The 16,494-nt window shown below is 35.8% G+C and overlaps 1 protein-coding gene across 3 annotated transcripts in view; it reads right to left on the reverse strand.

Moving 5' to 3' along the window:
* LOC102699228 (coiled-coil domain-containing protein 178) overlaps positions 1 to 16,494 on the reverse strand; it is a 283,397-nt gene that overhangs the window by 1,673 nt on the left and 265,230 nt on the right. For 2 of the 3 annotated variants that reach the window (XM_069191490.1, XM_069191491.1), the window contains one exon: positions 16,343 to 16,477. In XM_069191490.1, the coding sequence (XP_069047591.1) occupies positions 16,343 to 16,477 (135 nt within the window). Of the gene's footprint in view, positions 1 to 12,499; positions 12,649 to 16,342; positions 16,478 to 16,494 lie in introns of those variants that run through there. The other variant, XM_069191492.1, reaches the window with a different exon arrangement.

The following is a 16,494-nucleotide window of genomic DNA, read 5'->3' on the forward strand; positions in this document are numbered from 1 at the left end:
AAAGCTGCTCACAAGCTGCCAAAACATCTGATGCTGAACAGAGAAAAGCAATATGCAGTTATTTTGTTCTTAGAATGTGCCAGAAAATACATTGTTAATATTAATGAGATGTGTGATTCTCTTATTAACATAAAGGTACTGCAATAAAGGCTGTAATAAAGGTATTTCCATTTTTTACACTACCATTACTAATATGGCTAATGAAAAGGGTTTTTTATGGATATGTACTAAACTATAAAAACCCAAATGTGTACGAAACTCAATCACATGAGTATCAGTATTACTAAAACTTTCACCAATTGTCACTCTTTATTGTTAAAGTCATATGGCTGGCATTTCCTGATGGCATCAAATGACTGACAGCTGTTTCTACCATTGTTGCTCTTTCAGACCAGGTGATAAATCCGAGATGCACAATGCAGAAGTCAGCTACTGTATGTGCAGGTAATGAACTGAGCCACACTGCTAATAAATGTTCTTTTCCCAGAGAATAATAGAAGCAAATGTGAAATCAAGCCACACAACTTTCAATATCATTGTACAATAATGAAAATGCCCTGGCAAAACTGTATGAAGATGACAACCATTCAAGGATACTGTACCTTAACAAATATCTTTGTTAAAGGAGAACAGCCCATTTCACATTTCGGGTTATAATGAATTGGCAATGATGAGTGCATTTCCAACCACAATGAAGCGAAGTACAAGGTAATGTGTACAACCTCCAATTTACAACACAAAAGAGATGAAGTTTCAATGTGTGTGTGTGGCGCCATATTGCTGTTATTGCCTGTGATTCAGGACACGGCAACAAAACGTCCAGTAACGCGAAAGAGGCCCTCTTACATTGTAAACATGCTTTAGACCAAGCCAATTTTGCTATTATATTAATTTTAAATAGTTACATGAAACTGACACATACAAGGTGATGTTTTTTAGATTCTTATAAGAAGTGCAAATAAAGAGCAACCTACAGTAGTTCAAGTAAGCAGCTGTGTCAGCATGCGTAGGCTGCAAAGTAACAAGTACAGGTTTATTCCATGCTTAAAAGAGAAAAGAAACAACGTTTCGGCTGTGGAGCCTTCTTCGGGTGTGAAGAAGGCCCCACAGATGAAACGTTGTTTCTTTTCTCTTTTCAGCATGGAATAAACCTTTACAGTACTTATTCCTAAAGAGAAACCTAGCAAACAACTAAAATACACTCATAATAATTAACATTTTGTTAGAAAACGTGTCAACATTTTTGACCATGTGGCTTTTCAGAGCAATAGAACTGACTGAACAGAGGGGTCGCCACAGCGGTGTCACCTTAAAAAGAACGAACACTGCTGGAAAATACTGTAGATGACACACTGCTTTCAAATGTTCCCCATGTGATCTGATCTATAGATGAATGAATTAAAACTACAGTATTAAAGACTGATGTGAACAATATCAAGATTAATGAGAAAACAATCTGCAAACTGGACATGGCTGAATATTTGTCCTACAGTAATGAATTGTTCCAAGAAAACATTTTGCTTTTTTACATCATCATCCGAACACTTTAGATTAAGCATCAGGAATTAAACACTATTCCCATTGAAAAGCAGGAAATTAACAGGATTTCAATAACACACAAATATTAATTGTTTACATAATGTACACATAGAATAAGCCCTTTTAATATAATGTACACAGAACATGGAATCAAATGTATAATTTACAAACCAAGAGTTTTTTCTTTTATTGTTTCAAAAGTATTCATTTCCATTCACTTATTAGCTCTTATATGTTCTATATTATTATTATTATTATTATTATTATTATTATTATTATTAAGAACAATAATAATTCTTATAAAGACCCTTGTTTTGTCTGAATCGAGCTCGAAATGGCCTTTTAAATGAGGCTCCTGTAGAGGGAGGAATGAAAGCTGTAGCAAGCACTTTCTTTTCAACATGGAAGAATGACAGTTTATGAGACGATGTGTGTCTTTTAGACTGTAATTAGTGCAAAAGTGACTGAATATAGTTTACGAGACACAACAGCCTCTTAAGATTTTTTGGTAAAGATCTGTGTGTAATTCAAGGTGATATTAAAGCAAAGGGGTATTGCTACATACAAGATGGTTGTATTCTCTTCGAGAGGACTCGTTCTGAAACAAGAAGCTGTGCTTTTAGAAAATTTAATCATAACTCTTTGTAATGAACTACATGCAAATAAATAAAACACTCATTGCTTCTGTGGGTGAATGATAATGAAAATCTGAAAAATAGGCTATTAATCTACAATGAGAAGGATCTTAACTATTTTCTATTTAATCACTGCCACAAGACAGTCACTAGCAAATCATTTTTAAAGGTGTTTTTGAGGTTAAATATACATGCTTTTTAAATCAGCACAAAGAAGTTCAAAAGGGTTTAAATCAGTGTGACACCCTGGAAAATGAAGAACAGCATGCCCTGCAATTTTAAAAATGCCTATGTCACAATAACCCTGATGACTTGTTCAGTTTTTCCACCTTTAACAGCAGCTTTCTAAAATGTCCTTTGAGACACATTCCTGAGGGGCATGCTTGTAACAGGTGACCCCTATTTTGTCAATAGGTCTAGGTCTTTTGGCAGAGTGGTAACAAGCTTGCCTGCAGTGCTGGCTATTTGGGTTCAATCTCCAGCCTTGTCCTCCAGGTTTACATTGCTATTAAAATGAATATCACAGTCATACTATACAGTACATACGATACACTACTGTATATACCAGGACACACAACTTCGTATGGAAGTGTAGTGCTAGAATATATCCTCATAAAGGAAATTCAGGAAATATGTAGTGGTTTAACAGTAACCAATTTAAGTAGTATACAATGAATGGAATAAGTAATTGCTCAGATTAATCTGTAGGTACATTCAATTCATTTTAATTTTTATTGCTACAGTACTTCAGTACCTTTCCTAAAAGAAATGTACAATACTGCAACACATCTTGACTTTACAGCATTTTATTAACTGCTGCTTTTATTCCTTCTTACGAGACCTCAGGACTGGGCACTGTATACAGTACAGAAATCTAATGTTCTTAGACCATGCCCTTCCTGCATTATTCTATATTTTATTCAGCCTTTCTTCATAAATTTGTTCTGATCTTTAGTGCTTGGTCTATCATTGCACAGTAAGGGATTATCTGCTCCAATACAATTGGTATCTATTGTTCTGGACTCAATCTGACGGGTTTTGGGTCATGTACTGATATAGCACCACATGCACATTCCTGTAACAAATATTCATGACTGCTGTTTGAAAGTAACCTTCAGTGTTACAATATAACAGAGACCTGTGAAAGAAATAGCTTTTAGTGACAACTTACAGTACAAACCTTTTCATACAAAACTCATTTGATATACAGTAATGTCTGTTCAATGTGTGATACTGATTAGTGGTTAGGCTGCAGAATTTGTGCTGAGTCTCACCTGTTTGTGTGGTAAAAAGCCAACTTTAAACAATTTCTCCAAGATTATTTTACATTAATAATGCTTTTTGCTTTTAAAAACAACAACAAGAGTTAACTGAACATATTTTGTAAGTTTTATTAACTTACAAAAAATTCACTTTTGTAAGTTGCTGTTTTTAACACTATTATGAAATTTGTTTACTTCAAAAAGTTCATGTTTCCTATTAAGCATGGCAAGAGCCTCTTCAATCATATTTTAAAAGGAAAAAATGAATGCATTTTAAGCTCTTAATTTCAGATGCCTTTTTGAGGATCCATTTTCCAAGGATTGCACTGGTTTAATGAAACTCTGTTATAGTTTTGCTCATGATAAATCATTTTTCAATTTCTTTCTCTGACCCCCCACCCCCCAAGAGAAATTGGTACTGTAACAGATCCAAAGCTTATCAGTTGTAATTATAAAAGAGCTTTGCCCTCCCAAGCTGAACCTGAACTGCCGCCACTTAATCTAGACAGAACATTACGCAGAACTAAACTAAGGCTATACTGTATGTATTCAGAATATCAAATGCACAAACAGTTTTGGCTTCCTTTTTTTGACAGGCTGTGATATAAAAGTGACATCTTTACAATCTGAAATCAAATCTTGCTCTCGTAACGGCTGCTTTTTAAAGTGTTTACCAAAGGCAATAACTAATGTACTAGTAGATGTAGTCAATCAGCCTCTCCTCCCTGGTCTGATAGAATACCGCTCCATTTTTTAAGCATAAAACAAATAGTTGTGAGTTTATTGCTTGTGACAGGTGAGGGACTGATAGTACTGTAGACTGTCGACCTTGATCTATGATGAGGATCAGGCTTCTGAGAGCAACTCAGGTGTACAGAATCTGTGCAGGAGGACTGTAGTCTATCTAACGTGCTCACTCACTCATGGAAGTCTGGTGCTTGTTTGATTTGAATGTAACCCAGGTTAAGAAAAATTAAGATTAGGAAACCTATTTCTTACAGGTTTATAAAAAGAACCTACTGCAGATGGCACATTTTGTATATAATGCATATCATTGCAGGATATTAAATTGACTTTGGGGGCATGTCAATGATATTGGGCAAAATGAAGAAGATGTACTGTATTAGAATAAAAAGAAATAGCCAGATAAACTAGCAGCTGAGTGGGCTACATCCTGGAGGCCAAACAGCCTCCTCATAACAGTGTCCTCTCTTCTGCTCCTACGTTTGGTTCTTTTAGAAGACTACGCTATGAGAAATGCCATCCTTCAGTCTTTACACTAACTTTTTACGAACTCTTCTGAAAATTCAGACAACGTACTAAACAATTCTTTCAAGGCTTTCCCATCATACAGTAACACATACTGTAAGGAGGAAGTAGTGTAAATTAACACTTTGAGTGTTTTCTGTTTCACTTTTTTAAAGACGTTAGGTGTAACTGACATAAATCTATAATATGAAGGGTATTAATGCATCATTAAAATTTTGATAGGTAATGATGGGAAACTTTGCATATGAAAAGCCTGCAGTATAGTGACTTATAGACTGGTGCTTTAATGGACAATTGGATGCTTGTTTGCATCCATATTCCTTGACTTGCTTTCCAATAATGCTTTTTTTAATTTTACATTTTTAATTTAATCTTTGAACTTCTGGTGATGGTAATATGTTGAGGAAAAAGTCACTAGATAATAACTTTCAAAAGTAAAGAAAAAATAGAACTCCAGATACACAACACCATCAAATTTCCCTGATAAATATAATCAATCAGGGCAAAAATTTAATTTCCAGAAATATGGAATTTAATATATATTTTTGAACATGATATGTGAAAGCAATGGTTTGAAACCCATGTATTTACCCCAATACAATTGTATAAAATGTTCTTATTACTTCGGGAATATTAACTTGCTTAGTAGCACTTGTAGTTTCTGTCCTTTCTGAGGAAAGACTGCTCTTTGAGAACAGGAAAGTAATTTCTTGTAGCTTCCTAAACATTTCCAATTCAAACATTTATGTATTTTGTTAAATTTCACTACTTTTTTCTGCAGCCCTGCTTACTGTATGTTATAGTTCAAGCAGGTAGCTGCATCAGCTGCAAAGGGACAAGTAATGGTTTATTCCATGGTGAAAAGAGAAGAAAACACAACTTTTTGGCCATGGAGCCTTCTTCACACCACTGTACTGTATGTTATGGCTGTTAAAGAAATTCAGACAGTTTTTGGGGGAGGAATGCTGACTATTTCAACACTCTTGTGATACACAGATCTGAATGTACAAATGCTGTACAAATTAATGTTCTAGAAAACATACATATATTAAGTTATTGAAAGTTTCTATGGTGAAACAATCATTCCCTAGTAAAGCCTTGGTAAAACACTTGTATTAAATACATGTTAACCATATATGACAAAGCTTTGAAAAGGTACGATACCTAATGTACTATGAAGAAAAAAAAATCCACAAAGCAGAAAAATCAAACTGAGAAAAAACTATGTAGATAGTCCACTATGTAGACGGTTATATAGTTTTAGTGCTTCACAGTTGAAAGTGGTATATGAGAACACCAAGAAAAACATCATCAACAGTTTCCTTCTTCAGACAAGTGAAGGTGGGTGACAGAATGGACAAGACCTCTCCACTGAACTTTAGACATTGAAGATGATCCTGTTACCAAACCCTGTGGTACGGCTCTTGGCCTCATGGCCCAGGATGACCAATGATGAGTTTTCTTCTAGGGACTATCTCTTCTGATCATGGGAGTGAAGAATCGTGCTTTGATAGAATTCTTCCGACCTCTGCCTTTGCTGGGTTTCATAGCACATTGCAAAAGCAGACCATCTCAGTTGCCCAGATCTGTTTAATGATGGTTATTTTCAAGGTCCAGGATGGACAACCATATGTCCTTTTTGGCCACGGGAGTGCCTTGACTAATCAAGCCTTAGTCTTTCTTCTAATGCTCTTGCCCTTCTAGAGCTTATTCAGCTTTCCAAGCACAGTTCTTGGCATCCCTAACCGAGTTCTCCTGTCTGTGACCAATTATCTCAAGTAGTGAAATTCAAATATACTTCCAATTTCCTTGCCTCTTCAGTTTTTGCCAGGTTGTCACGGTCACCACACATTGTCATTAAAAGATGCTACTATTTTAAAAGTCCAAGCAGCAAATTCAGTTCCTATAACAGACTCAAAACCAGAAAATAAAACTCTTTTTCCAGGACCTTCAGGAGCACTATGTGTTGGGAGTGCCGATTTTTAAGGCACAGCAGGTGGAAACATGAGAACAGAAGACTAGTTTTGTTTGGTAACTAGTAGCGTATTGACACAATGATCTCATCCAGCAACTTCTGAAAGGTTCCCAAAGAATCCCTTTCAACAACATGGCTTTTCATGTTCAAGTCACCCTCCATCCTTTGTAAGAACCTGCCCCCTATTCTCAATGCTAATGTTATAATAATAAACTCTCATTCCTGCGGGGTTCTACAGTACATGAACAAGATCAATAACAAAAAGATCCTACAGTACAATGCATAGCAAAACAACAGTGAGAAAAATAGCAACATCCGTTTTAAAATGAATCCCATAACTGCAGCCCTTGCTGACCTCCTTCATGTCGTCCTCGGCTGCTTGTCAATAAAGATGTCAAATACACAACTTTGATGAGCAAAATCCGTAGGAGGCATATTTGAGAATATACAAGTGAAAGATATTTTGTGACTCAAAGGCACTGGTTACGTGCATAACATATCAACATGAAGAACTGTTTACATACATGTATCTGGTGAAGTGATAAGATATTTAGTAATAACATTAAATAGCACTGAACACACCTTTAAACTGCAGTATAATGATCCAGATTTCAATGATATGTTTTACCTGCTCCATTTTTTTTAAATTTCTAACAACGTCCTAACCTGTTTCACGCGGCGGACTTGTGCTGGTATGGCACCATAATTTGCCTTATTAAATACGCAACAGTTTCGATCCATAGATCCTTGATTTACATTAAAATATCTAAAGTAATAAATAGTCATTCACAGCTCCCCATTTTCCTCCAGACAGTTTTACATGTGCTTCACAACCTATCCCCTGGTGCCTTCTCAAAGCCTAGTTCTAATCACCAGTCAGATGCACTCACGGAGGCCAAGGATGTCAGACTTCTACTGTCTCTCCCTGGAGGACGAGCACTAACCCCATCGTTCGGAAGAACGGCACCGCTGCTTCACTGAAGTGAGACGTGGAAACTCTACGAGTCTCCAGACTCCCTTCTTCACAAGTAGTAAAAGGATGCAGGCGACCTGCGTGTGCTTAGAAACAACCAATCACCAGAACTGTGTGACACGCTGGCATTCATTATACTTTAATCATCTGTTGTAATCGAACCAGCCTAAGATTTGCTCTTTCATAGTGCAAAATGTACTAACAGACAGTAAAATGAAATATTATAATTTTAATAAAATCAAAACATTTCTCAGGTGTTTTACGTGCCACATCAGTAGATAGAGTACATGTACAATTTCTGCAACTTTTCACTCAATGAAAGGCGAGGGCTTTTACTGAGTGCAGATTTACTGCATGTACATCTAGACAGAACAAGAGAGTACGATGTCTTTTACTTATCTATAATTTTGCAATTGAATCTTTTATTTCAATTTACAATGACCAACTGCACAGTACCTTATTATTTACAGCAGGGTTGAAAGACACACTAAAGCAATTGTAAGTGAAGCACCTTACTCAAGGGTACAGCAGCAGCAGCAACCCAGCTGGGATCTGAACCCGCAGCCCTCCAGCCCAGAGACAGCCACGGGGAACCATGTACTGTATTTACAGTATACTGTATGTAATCCCAGAAACATAAAGATGTTATACATTTCGAAATCTTAATATACATTAACAATGAATAAATGTTTTTATAATTTACTCATTTACAATTAAACCTATTATTTACACTATGATGAATTTCCTCAACGGATTAGTGGCCGTAAGATTGGACATTACCTAACAGTTGCATAACTGATCCCTCAGGCAGTTCAGAAAAGTTCTCTTAAAAACTAAGGGATTCTGCAGTTATTCAACCAAGGACATTTCACCATTAAAAAAAATCAACTGTTAGATAAAATGCACAGTAACGTATTACAAGTATCAGATTGATAGTCACAGCTGAATACGCTCGTGTGTTCAGTGGCCAGCGGTCCCATGTCTCTAGTCAGTTGCACTGTGAGGGCGGATATCAGCAGTACAAACTCAAATTTGAAATGGGTGAGTGCTTCCAAACTGGCACATCCTGTCCCCCTGCTGAAGAGCATTTATTATCTGCAGCACTTAGGACACATGAAATGCTGCTGCAGGAACTATTACCCTGGTAACTCACACTGAAGAGGATTTCCTCACATTGTGCAGTGTGTTTCATTGTTACTGGTGCAACAATTCACATGCACATCCCAGTGAGAGAAACATGCCGATCTTAAGGCTATTTGTAGTATGTAATAACTTCACTTAATCAAAGACTGATTTGCTTATGTATTACAAAGATCATTTGTAGACTCCCGCATTTAGCTATTTCTATGAGAGCTGGATGAGGCTGGCTTATTTTTTGGGTTCCTAGATTGAAGCGCAAGACAGACATTACCAGGAAGTACTAAGGCACTAAACTGAAAGTCAGCAATGTTTAAATGAAATCAATGGAATGAAATAATGCTAATAAACATACTAAACTGCATATATACAGTAGCTGTGAATATAAACAAAACAGTGACTTTTTCAATAATGAATGAGTCATGCAGTAAATTCATTTAATTATTAATGTTGAATTAATATTTATACAAACATATATTTATAGTTTTTGTATTTAAGTATCAGTGTCACTGTATTAAAAATCTAAAAGTAAGTGAAACAAGTATCCAAATAAATACTTTATAAGAACGGGAAAGGAACAATTCACAATGAGTCCACAGCATTAAGTTACAAAAGAAAATGAATGGTAATTTGATTGATGTTTTATAATTTGGTAAATGAATAAAAGTTTAAATTACTCACATTCAGCAAGTAACACATCTTGTAAATTCTATATACCTTTTATGAAGCGCCTTAAAAACAATTAACTCGTCAGCTTTACAGGGACCCTGGCAGCCAGGTCCTCAATAGCAGAGCAGACGGGAGGAGATATACCACCTAAAATATCTTCAAATTTATCTAGAGGATGAATCACTGCACTTGAATGACACTTCAAACATCATGGTCACCATGTCACTGGAAAAGATTGTGTTCTCTTCAGATCTGTGTGGAAGCTAGTGTACAATGATTTCTCTCCAATAAAAGATGGAATGCACTGGTATCTTCCATACCTAGAATATTCTCCAAGTGCTTTGAACATCAAGCTCATGGAGCTGGATTCGCCATCAATAAGTGAAATCTTCGATCACCTTCCTGAATTCCTGATTCACTCTTGGGATCAAATCATTTTTTTGTGATTTCCACCTTTTCCCCTGTTCCAGATCCAGATGACAAAACTAAGGGGGATCAGATTCTTTGTGGAAGAGGTACAGATTTATTCTGCTTGGAAACTTCAATGTCAGAGCTGAAAAAAATGCAAGACTCTGGAATGGAACTATTGGTAAGGAAAGAATTGGAAATCGCATCTCTAACAACATACTTCTCCTTACCATATGCACAGAGAATGGGTTTTCATTACCAGTAACCTATTTTGCCTTAAGATTTAAAGGAGAACTTGAGATGACGAGTATGTGGTTGGCACACATGGCAGAAGACAACATGTCTCAAAGTCTTACAGATACAAACAATGCCTGTGGTTTCTTCACTGCCATAGGGACTGTCTACTAAGATCTTAGGGAAAGGGAGACCTGATGAAGAAAAGGGAGTCAGTCAACACACTTTGAAAGGAGTGTGTTGAAGATCTTTATAAATTAAATTCAACTGTCAGTGAAAGTACACCAACGTATATTATACAGTATATTACAATAACATAATACCAAATTATAGATGAACGTGGACTTGTACCAAGATTAAACGAGGTGATAAAAGCTATCATGCACATGAAGAACATCAAAGCAGCATGAAGTGATGAATACCCACTGAGAAAGGAGACCAATCCACCTATGAAAATTACAGAAAACTTTGCAAACCAGTTTACTATAACAATTTCCTTGAACTCATTCTTTTGTTGTACAGCTTCTCCCAGAAGAGGCATGACCAATTACAAGAAAATACTGGAAAACATCAGTAGCATTCCATACCCAAGGGATTTATGTTTCATAAGAGGCTGATATTGATGAAGGAATCCATCACTGCCTCGATTAGGAGGGCCAGTAGGACTAGTGAAGGATTGTGGGTAAAAAGGGTAACTTTTGTTGTGATGTGTGCATTTTCACATGGGTTGTAGGATATACTGTTTAAGAAAATGGTTATGTTTACTCAGGGGCAGTTAACCACAGTATTTATATATTCAAGTAGACTACAGAGGTTTTCACCTTGATAGAAAATAATTTAAATGGGATAAGCTGATCCTCAACATTAAACAGGGTCAATGATTTGTAAGACCTCAACTGAAATAAAGAGTTTTTAGGGAAGATTTTTCTTTAGTGCTTTATTTTGTTTATACTGTATGTTGAATTATGCCAGGAAACATCCTGGACTGTTGACCTAGTATACACTGGTTTCAGGTGGTTATGGGAGGGTCCCTGGAGCCGCAGTACAAGAACCATGGATCTTCTACAATATCTCCCATATTTTCAGAAATTCATCCATTGATTACCCTTATCCAATTCATACTATCATGCTTGAAGGGCACATCCTGTTGTTTGTGACCTTAATAGAAGACAACCCACACAAACACATGATGATGAGCATGACCGTTCCACACAGAAGGGTGGGGTCAGTTCAGAATCAAACCCCAAACCCAAGACCTGTGAGTCAGCAGCACTAACCACTATGCCACTGCGCTACCTCCACATATATTTATCTTTAAACTGAATGGTCTGAAAAGGTGTGCAGTCACTGAACTCTCCAACGTGCATGTACATTTCACAACCCCTTTGTTTATTATGTTGTAGGAAATCACTCGTCTCCCTCAGGCCCACTTTTTGCTGATCCAGAACTAATGTAATTTTGCCATTTTTATTTAATTGCTTTATTCTACTTTATCTATATTTTACCTCTGTACAATCAAAAAAGACTCAGAAAATAATTAAGTAGAACATATATACCATAAACTCCCTAATCCCTTCCTGGCATTTAATTGCAATATCTCAGGTCCCAGTACTTACTGAAGACAGGTGTCCTATACTGTTCGGTCCCTAAGATCAGCAAATATTGCAGATTGAATCATTAACAATGACCAAGTGACTGCTTTTTTGGATCTCAGTCTAATTATTCATTTACTTTCTCTATTTGTAGAATTTTATTTTTTCATCATTTATTATACCTTTTGTAAGCAACAAAATTAAACATTAGAAAATGAACTGTGCTGTCATATGAATAAGCAGAAACATGAAGCTGAACTTTAAAATGCAACCCCAGCTGTTATTAATGAATTAAAATACAGTAAAATTAATATGAATAGCAATTCACAATTGATCTGAAATCTAAAAAAATAAAATCTAAAGATAAACCTGTCATTAGTAAAATGTGGGTCATTTTATTGACTAAATATGACATGGGAAAATTTCTTATGCTAATTAACATTTGTCATCGACAGGGTTGATCAACAGGAGTATAGTTTTAGAGTCATAAGCTAAACAAAGTGTGGTCACCACTGGAAGCAATACGATATGCTGTTGTAAACACTGTCTTCTGAGATCCTTACCCATTCACTGAGAACAACCCTAACCCTAACCCTAACCCTCACCTGTTCACTGGGCTCTGAGTCAACGAATTAAACCACTTCATCCAAAAACTGTACTGTTAATTTTTCTAATAACATATTCATGTACTGAATGTTAATGCTTTTAGTCAAAAAAGATGATTTAATCAAGTTATTGAAATCAAATTAATTTAAATTGGTCTTGTGATCTACTGAGATTAAACTCACAGTATTTGAATTAACAAAAAATACATTTTTAAGTAGTCTTCTTCATCTCTGAAATGTCACATGTTCCTCAGTCATCACCTCTGAAGGACTGTGCTTAGGAAAGAGGTCAAGCGCTGTTAGCATCACTGTCTTCATAGTGCTTTTTACATCCTGAGTCTTCAAATGCTCTTGGAGATGATAGAATGTTAATGGTTAGTGTTTTGTCTATGTTTCAAGTTACTGTTCACAAAATGAGACAAACTGCTTTTTGTTCTAACTGAAAAAAAAACATGCTGCTAACAGCACTCTAATTCTTATTTATTAAGGATAGCTGTAATAATAATAATAATAATAATAATAATAATAATAATTAATAGAAAAGACACCTTTCACCTTTCTCTATGAGGAGGTACAGTAGGTATCCTGGAGATGGTGAAAATATTAATCCAATTATAATATTTTATATTATTGAAATATATCTTAACATATCTTCCAAAGAATTTTGACTGGTTATCTGATACCATTTAATTTTGCATTGCTCTACAGATCATCTTTGTTTTATTTTACATGATGGGAGGGGACCACTGACAGTCACTGTCGCTGTCAAACAGTTTTTGCAGTACAACAAATTGATAGTTGCCTCTAATAAAATAGGTGAGGTTGGAAATGACAAAAATTGAATAGAACTATCGAGTTTGAATGGAAAAATAACTCTTGTTCTACAAAGAAAGCAAATGTGAGATCCCCATATATTGTAATTTATACTAAGTATAGTTTTCCCTCTTTTCTTTTGAGGTTCTTACTGCACCTGCTTGACCCAGGGTTTTGAATAACAGTCATTTATAATCACCTATATTTGGCAATCACAACAGCAAGCAATCTAACCTTATACAGACTGTTAATAATGTTGTCTCGTACTTTCAACCTCTTTTCAGAGAACTAGAAAAACTAAGTCATGAAAAAGGGTAAAGATTCTAACAAATCATTTATCCAGCTAAGCTACCCTGCCCCAAAATACTTAATTTAAAATATGTTGATAAATGAAGTATCTCTTTAGGTAATAAATGAAGTATCTCTTTAGTTATCCTTTGTCAGCAACATTCATTTTAATGGAGAGTGAGTTTACAGGGTTACATGATTGAACTACTGAGCCAAGCCAGTGTTGGCAAATGATGGGCTAAATTATTGATGTTCCACACTAATGAACTCTGATGAGAAATAAAACATAGACATTATATTTCAACTGGTTCGTAATTATTTTTGTACTTTAAAAGCAATTTTATTTCTACCCAAACTATACAAGTTGTGCCTAAAAGCAGTGGATGTAAATACTTTATTAATTCATTAGTGTTCTTGTTTCTTTGTTGTGTGAATGTTATGGCATAATGTATGTATTTGGTTTCTTAAATATTTAAAAACCATTGGAGTATTTTAGGTTTTTGTATCGACAGCTAGCACTTTAGAAGAACAGTGTTCTAAATGATACAGAGGGAAATGTATCACACAAAATAAAAAATAAACACAAATATAGGAATTGTTCAAATTCATACAATTCTCCCTGAAATGAAGCTAGGTTCCAGCACACAGCAGATCAGGTGTCCTTTTCCATACATCTTGAATTTTATGTACTGTACAGTGTCTAACAATCAATCCCAGTGTTTCAATTTGTTATTGAATGAGAATATCAAAAGGATCTTTGTGTTCTTTAAACTACCTAGAAAAGCAAAACCAGACAGAAACAGCAATTCAGAGGATCAGACTTCTTAATTTTAACAGGTATTACAAAAGAAGAAGGAAATGTTCAATTTTCCAGTATCCTTTTAAAGTTAATCAGCCTTTATCTTCTGCTTTCTATGGCATCATAGACATATCCTTCAGCAATTAATAATGTATTACTCATGCGCTTCACCTTTATATGAGGAAAGCCATAGGGATGACATCACCATGAACAATATAAATTGTAATAATAATAATAATAATAATAATAATAATATACAGTACTTGTGTATGATAATACTCTTAACCACTGAGCTGCTTACCCTTGATTCAAGCACAGTTAATCCCGTGAATCACACTAAACAGTCCACTAGTATCTGACAATATTATATCTTTTTGTAAATACAAACTCATACAGTATGTGTGATATTATATTAGTGTGCTTAGTTGTGCTGATGTATTCAGATTTATTTCTTTTCCAGTCTCAGAGCAGAATTAATTTTTGTTTTTATCTGGCATGTAGCTTACATATCAAAGTTAATTTGTAAATTAAATTTAGCGATTCACACTGTGTGCCATAACAAAATCAGCGATAGGAAATAAACTAAAATGTAACTAAACGTAAGCATGCTGACGCAGCTACCCACCTGAACCAAAATATAACTGTAATAACAGCTATTTATTGTTTTCGTTTTTTAAGATGTTATGCTATAATCGGAGAGAATGCTTTTATTTACACATCTGCAATACGCATTTACAGTATATTTATATATCTGCATGAACTGCATTGAAGAGTCACTGGGATTCTAACATTTTTTTTTTAACTATACAGTACTGCTCAGGTGCAATAATACAACAACCCCATTGTTAAGAAATGTCCAGGGCTCCACAGAACTGGCTCTTGCTGGGGAGAGATCTTATCTTCTCTGTGCTGTAGCCCCCACACAGAGGCAGGAGAGTGATTCGCTCCCTCTCTTCTCTGGTGTCTGTGTGAGCTCCGGAGCCTCTTTGTCCTTCACACTCTGCAGCTCACCCAGCATATATCCATGCCCCTGCACTCTGTGCCCACCTAGACTGAGCCCCATCTCTTCACAATAGCCAGACTGACCATTTTGCTGCTGGCTCTTACTTAACTGATTGACCGCCCAGATGTCGGAGAAACTGGCATGTTGATCTCTCCACTGCAGTTTTGTTATTCCATGTTATTTAATTAGTCCCTCAAAAAAGAGTTTGATCTAAAATGCTCCTGCTGCACAAGGGTTACTTTAAACTCACCTCAGCTGAGATGGGGGAATTTTGCATTTACATTGAAAATCAAGCTGCAGTATACTGTATTTAATTAACTACAAAATGTTTCACATTTTCTGTTTCTACGGTATTTTGTGTGTGAATATAAGAATCGAAAGTCAGTCAAAAATTGATTGGAATTCATTACTTTAAAGCCATTACAATGTGTACTGTATGCAAACAATAGTCTTGTTTTAGTAGTAATGACCTTTAGCCGCTACGTGTGAAGCGTTCATAGTGAAATCAACAATGTTTAATTAACATATAAACGTGATTAGCAAGGATTGCTGTTTCCAAAAATAAAAGCGTCATCGCGAAGACTGACGTGAAACTGAAAATGAAGTGTTAACAATTTTTTCATCTTATGTCTGTATTTCTGCGAATACATATTCTAATGGTGGTAAATGGGCAGAGTTCTGTAAAAACAATGGTGCCATCTGTTCATATAGCTGTGGGAAGTAAAAGCTGAAGGTTGATTAATAAGGCATGTGAGATCAATGCTATGAGTTTCACCCTAGTAATGCCAAAGGTCACTAAGAAGGGAGGAAGAGCTGATATGGTTTGAGATGTACAGCCCATCCAACAGTAGCAGTTAGTATTCCACCCTGCCAGAAAAAAATGCAGCTGTCTTGTTTGTCATTTCAGCACCAAATGTGATGTGAGCAGGTCATTGAGTTTAAGAGAACCAGAAACTTCTTGCTATTGAGCACAGGTTCTGTTCAAGTTAATAATTGGCTCTTTGGGAACATGCATTTTAGGGCTTCAGAAAAGCGGGTTTTAGTCACATTTGATCAATGGCACGAAAAAAAGAAAACAAAAAAAAAGAAAAGCAAATTAAATCTCTAGAAAGCCGTCACCCAAGTCCGCTACTGTACATACCTGTATAGCTACTATTTTCTTGCTGTTTTCATTAGAAAGGGCCTGGAATGTGGCCAGTCCAGCTTGGCTGTAGAGGCTGCGCTGTTTGAAGTATTCCTCCAGTGCTTTGTGCATCCTCCTCTGCAACAAAGAAAGCTGAGGGGAAAAGAGAA

This window comes from Lepisosteus oculatus, chromosome 6 (assembly GCF_040954835.1).
Source record: "Lepisosteus oculatus isolate fLepOcu1 chromosome 6, fLepOcu1.hap2, whole genome shotgun sequence".
Classification (NCBI taxonomy): Eukaryota; Metazoa; Chordata; class Actinopteri; order Semionotiformes; family Lepisosteidae; genus Lepisosteus; species Lepisosteus oculatus.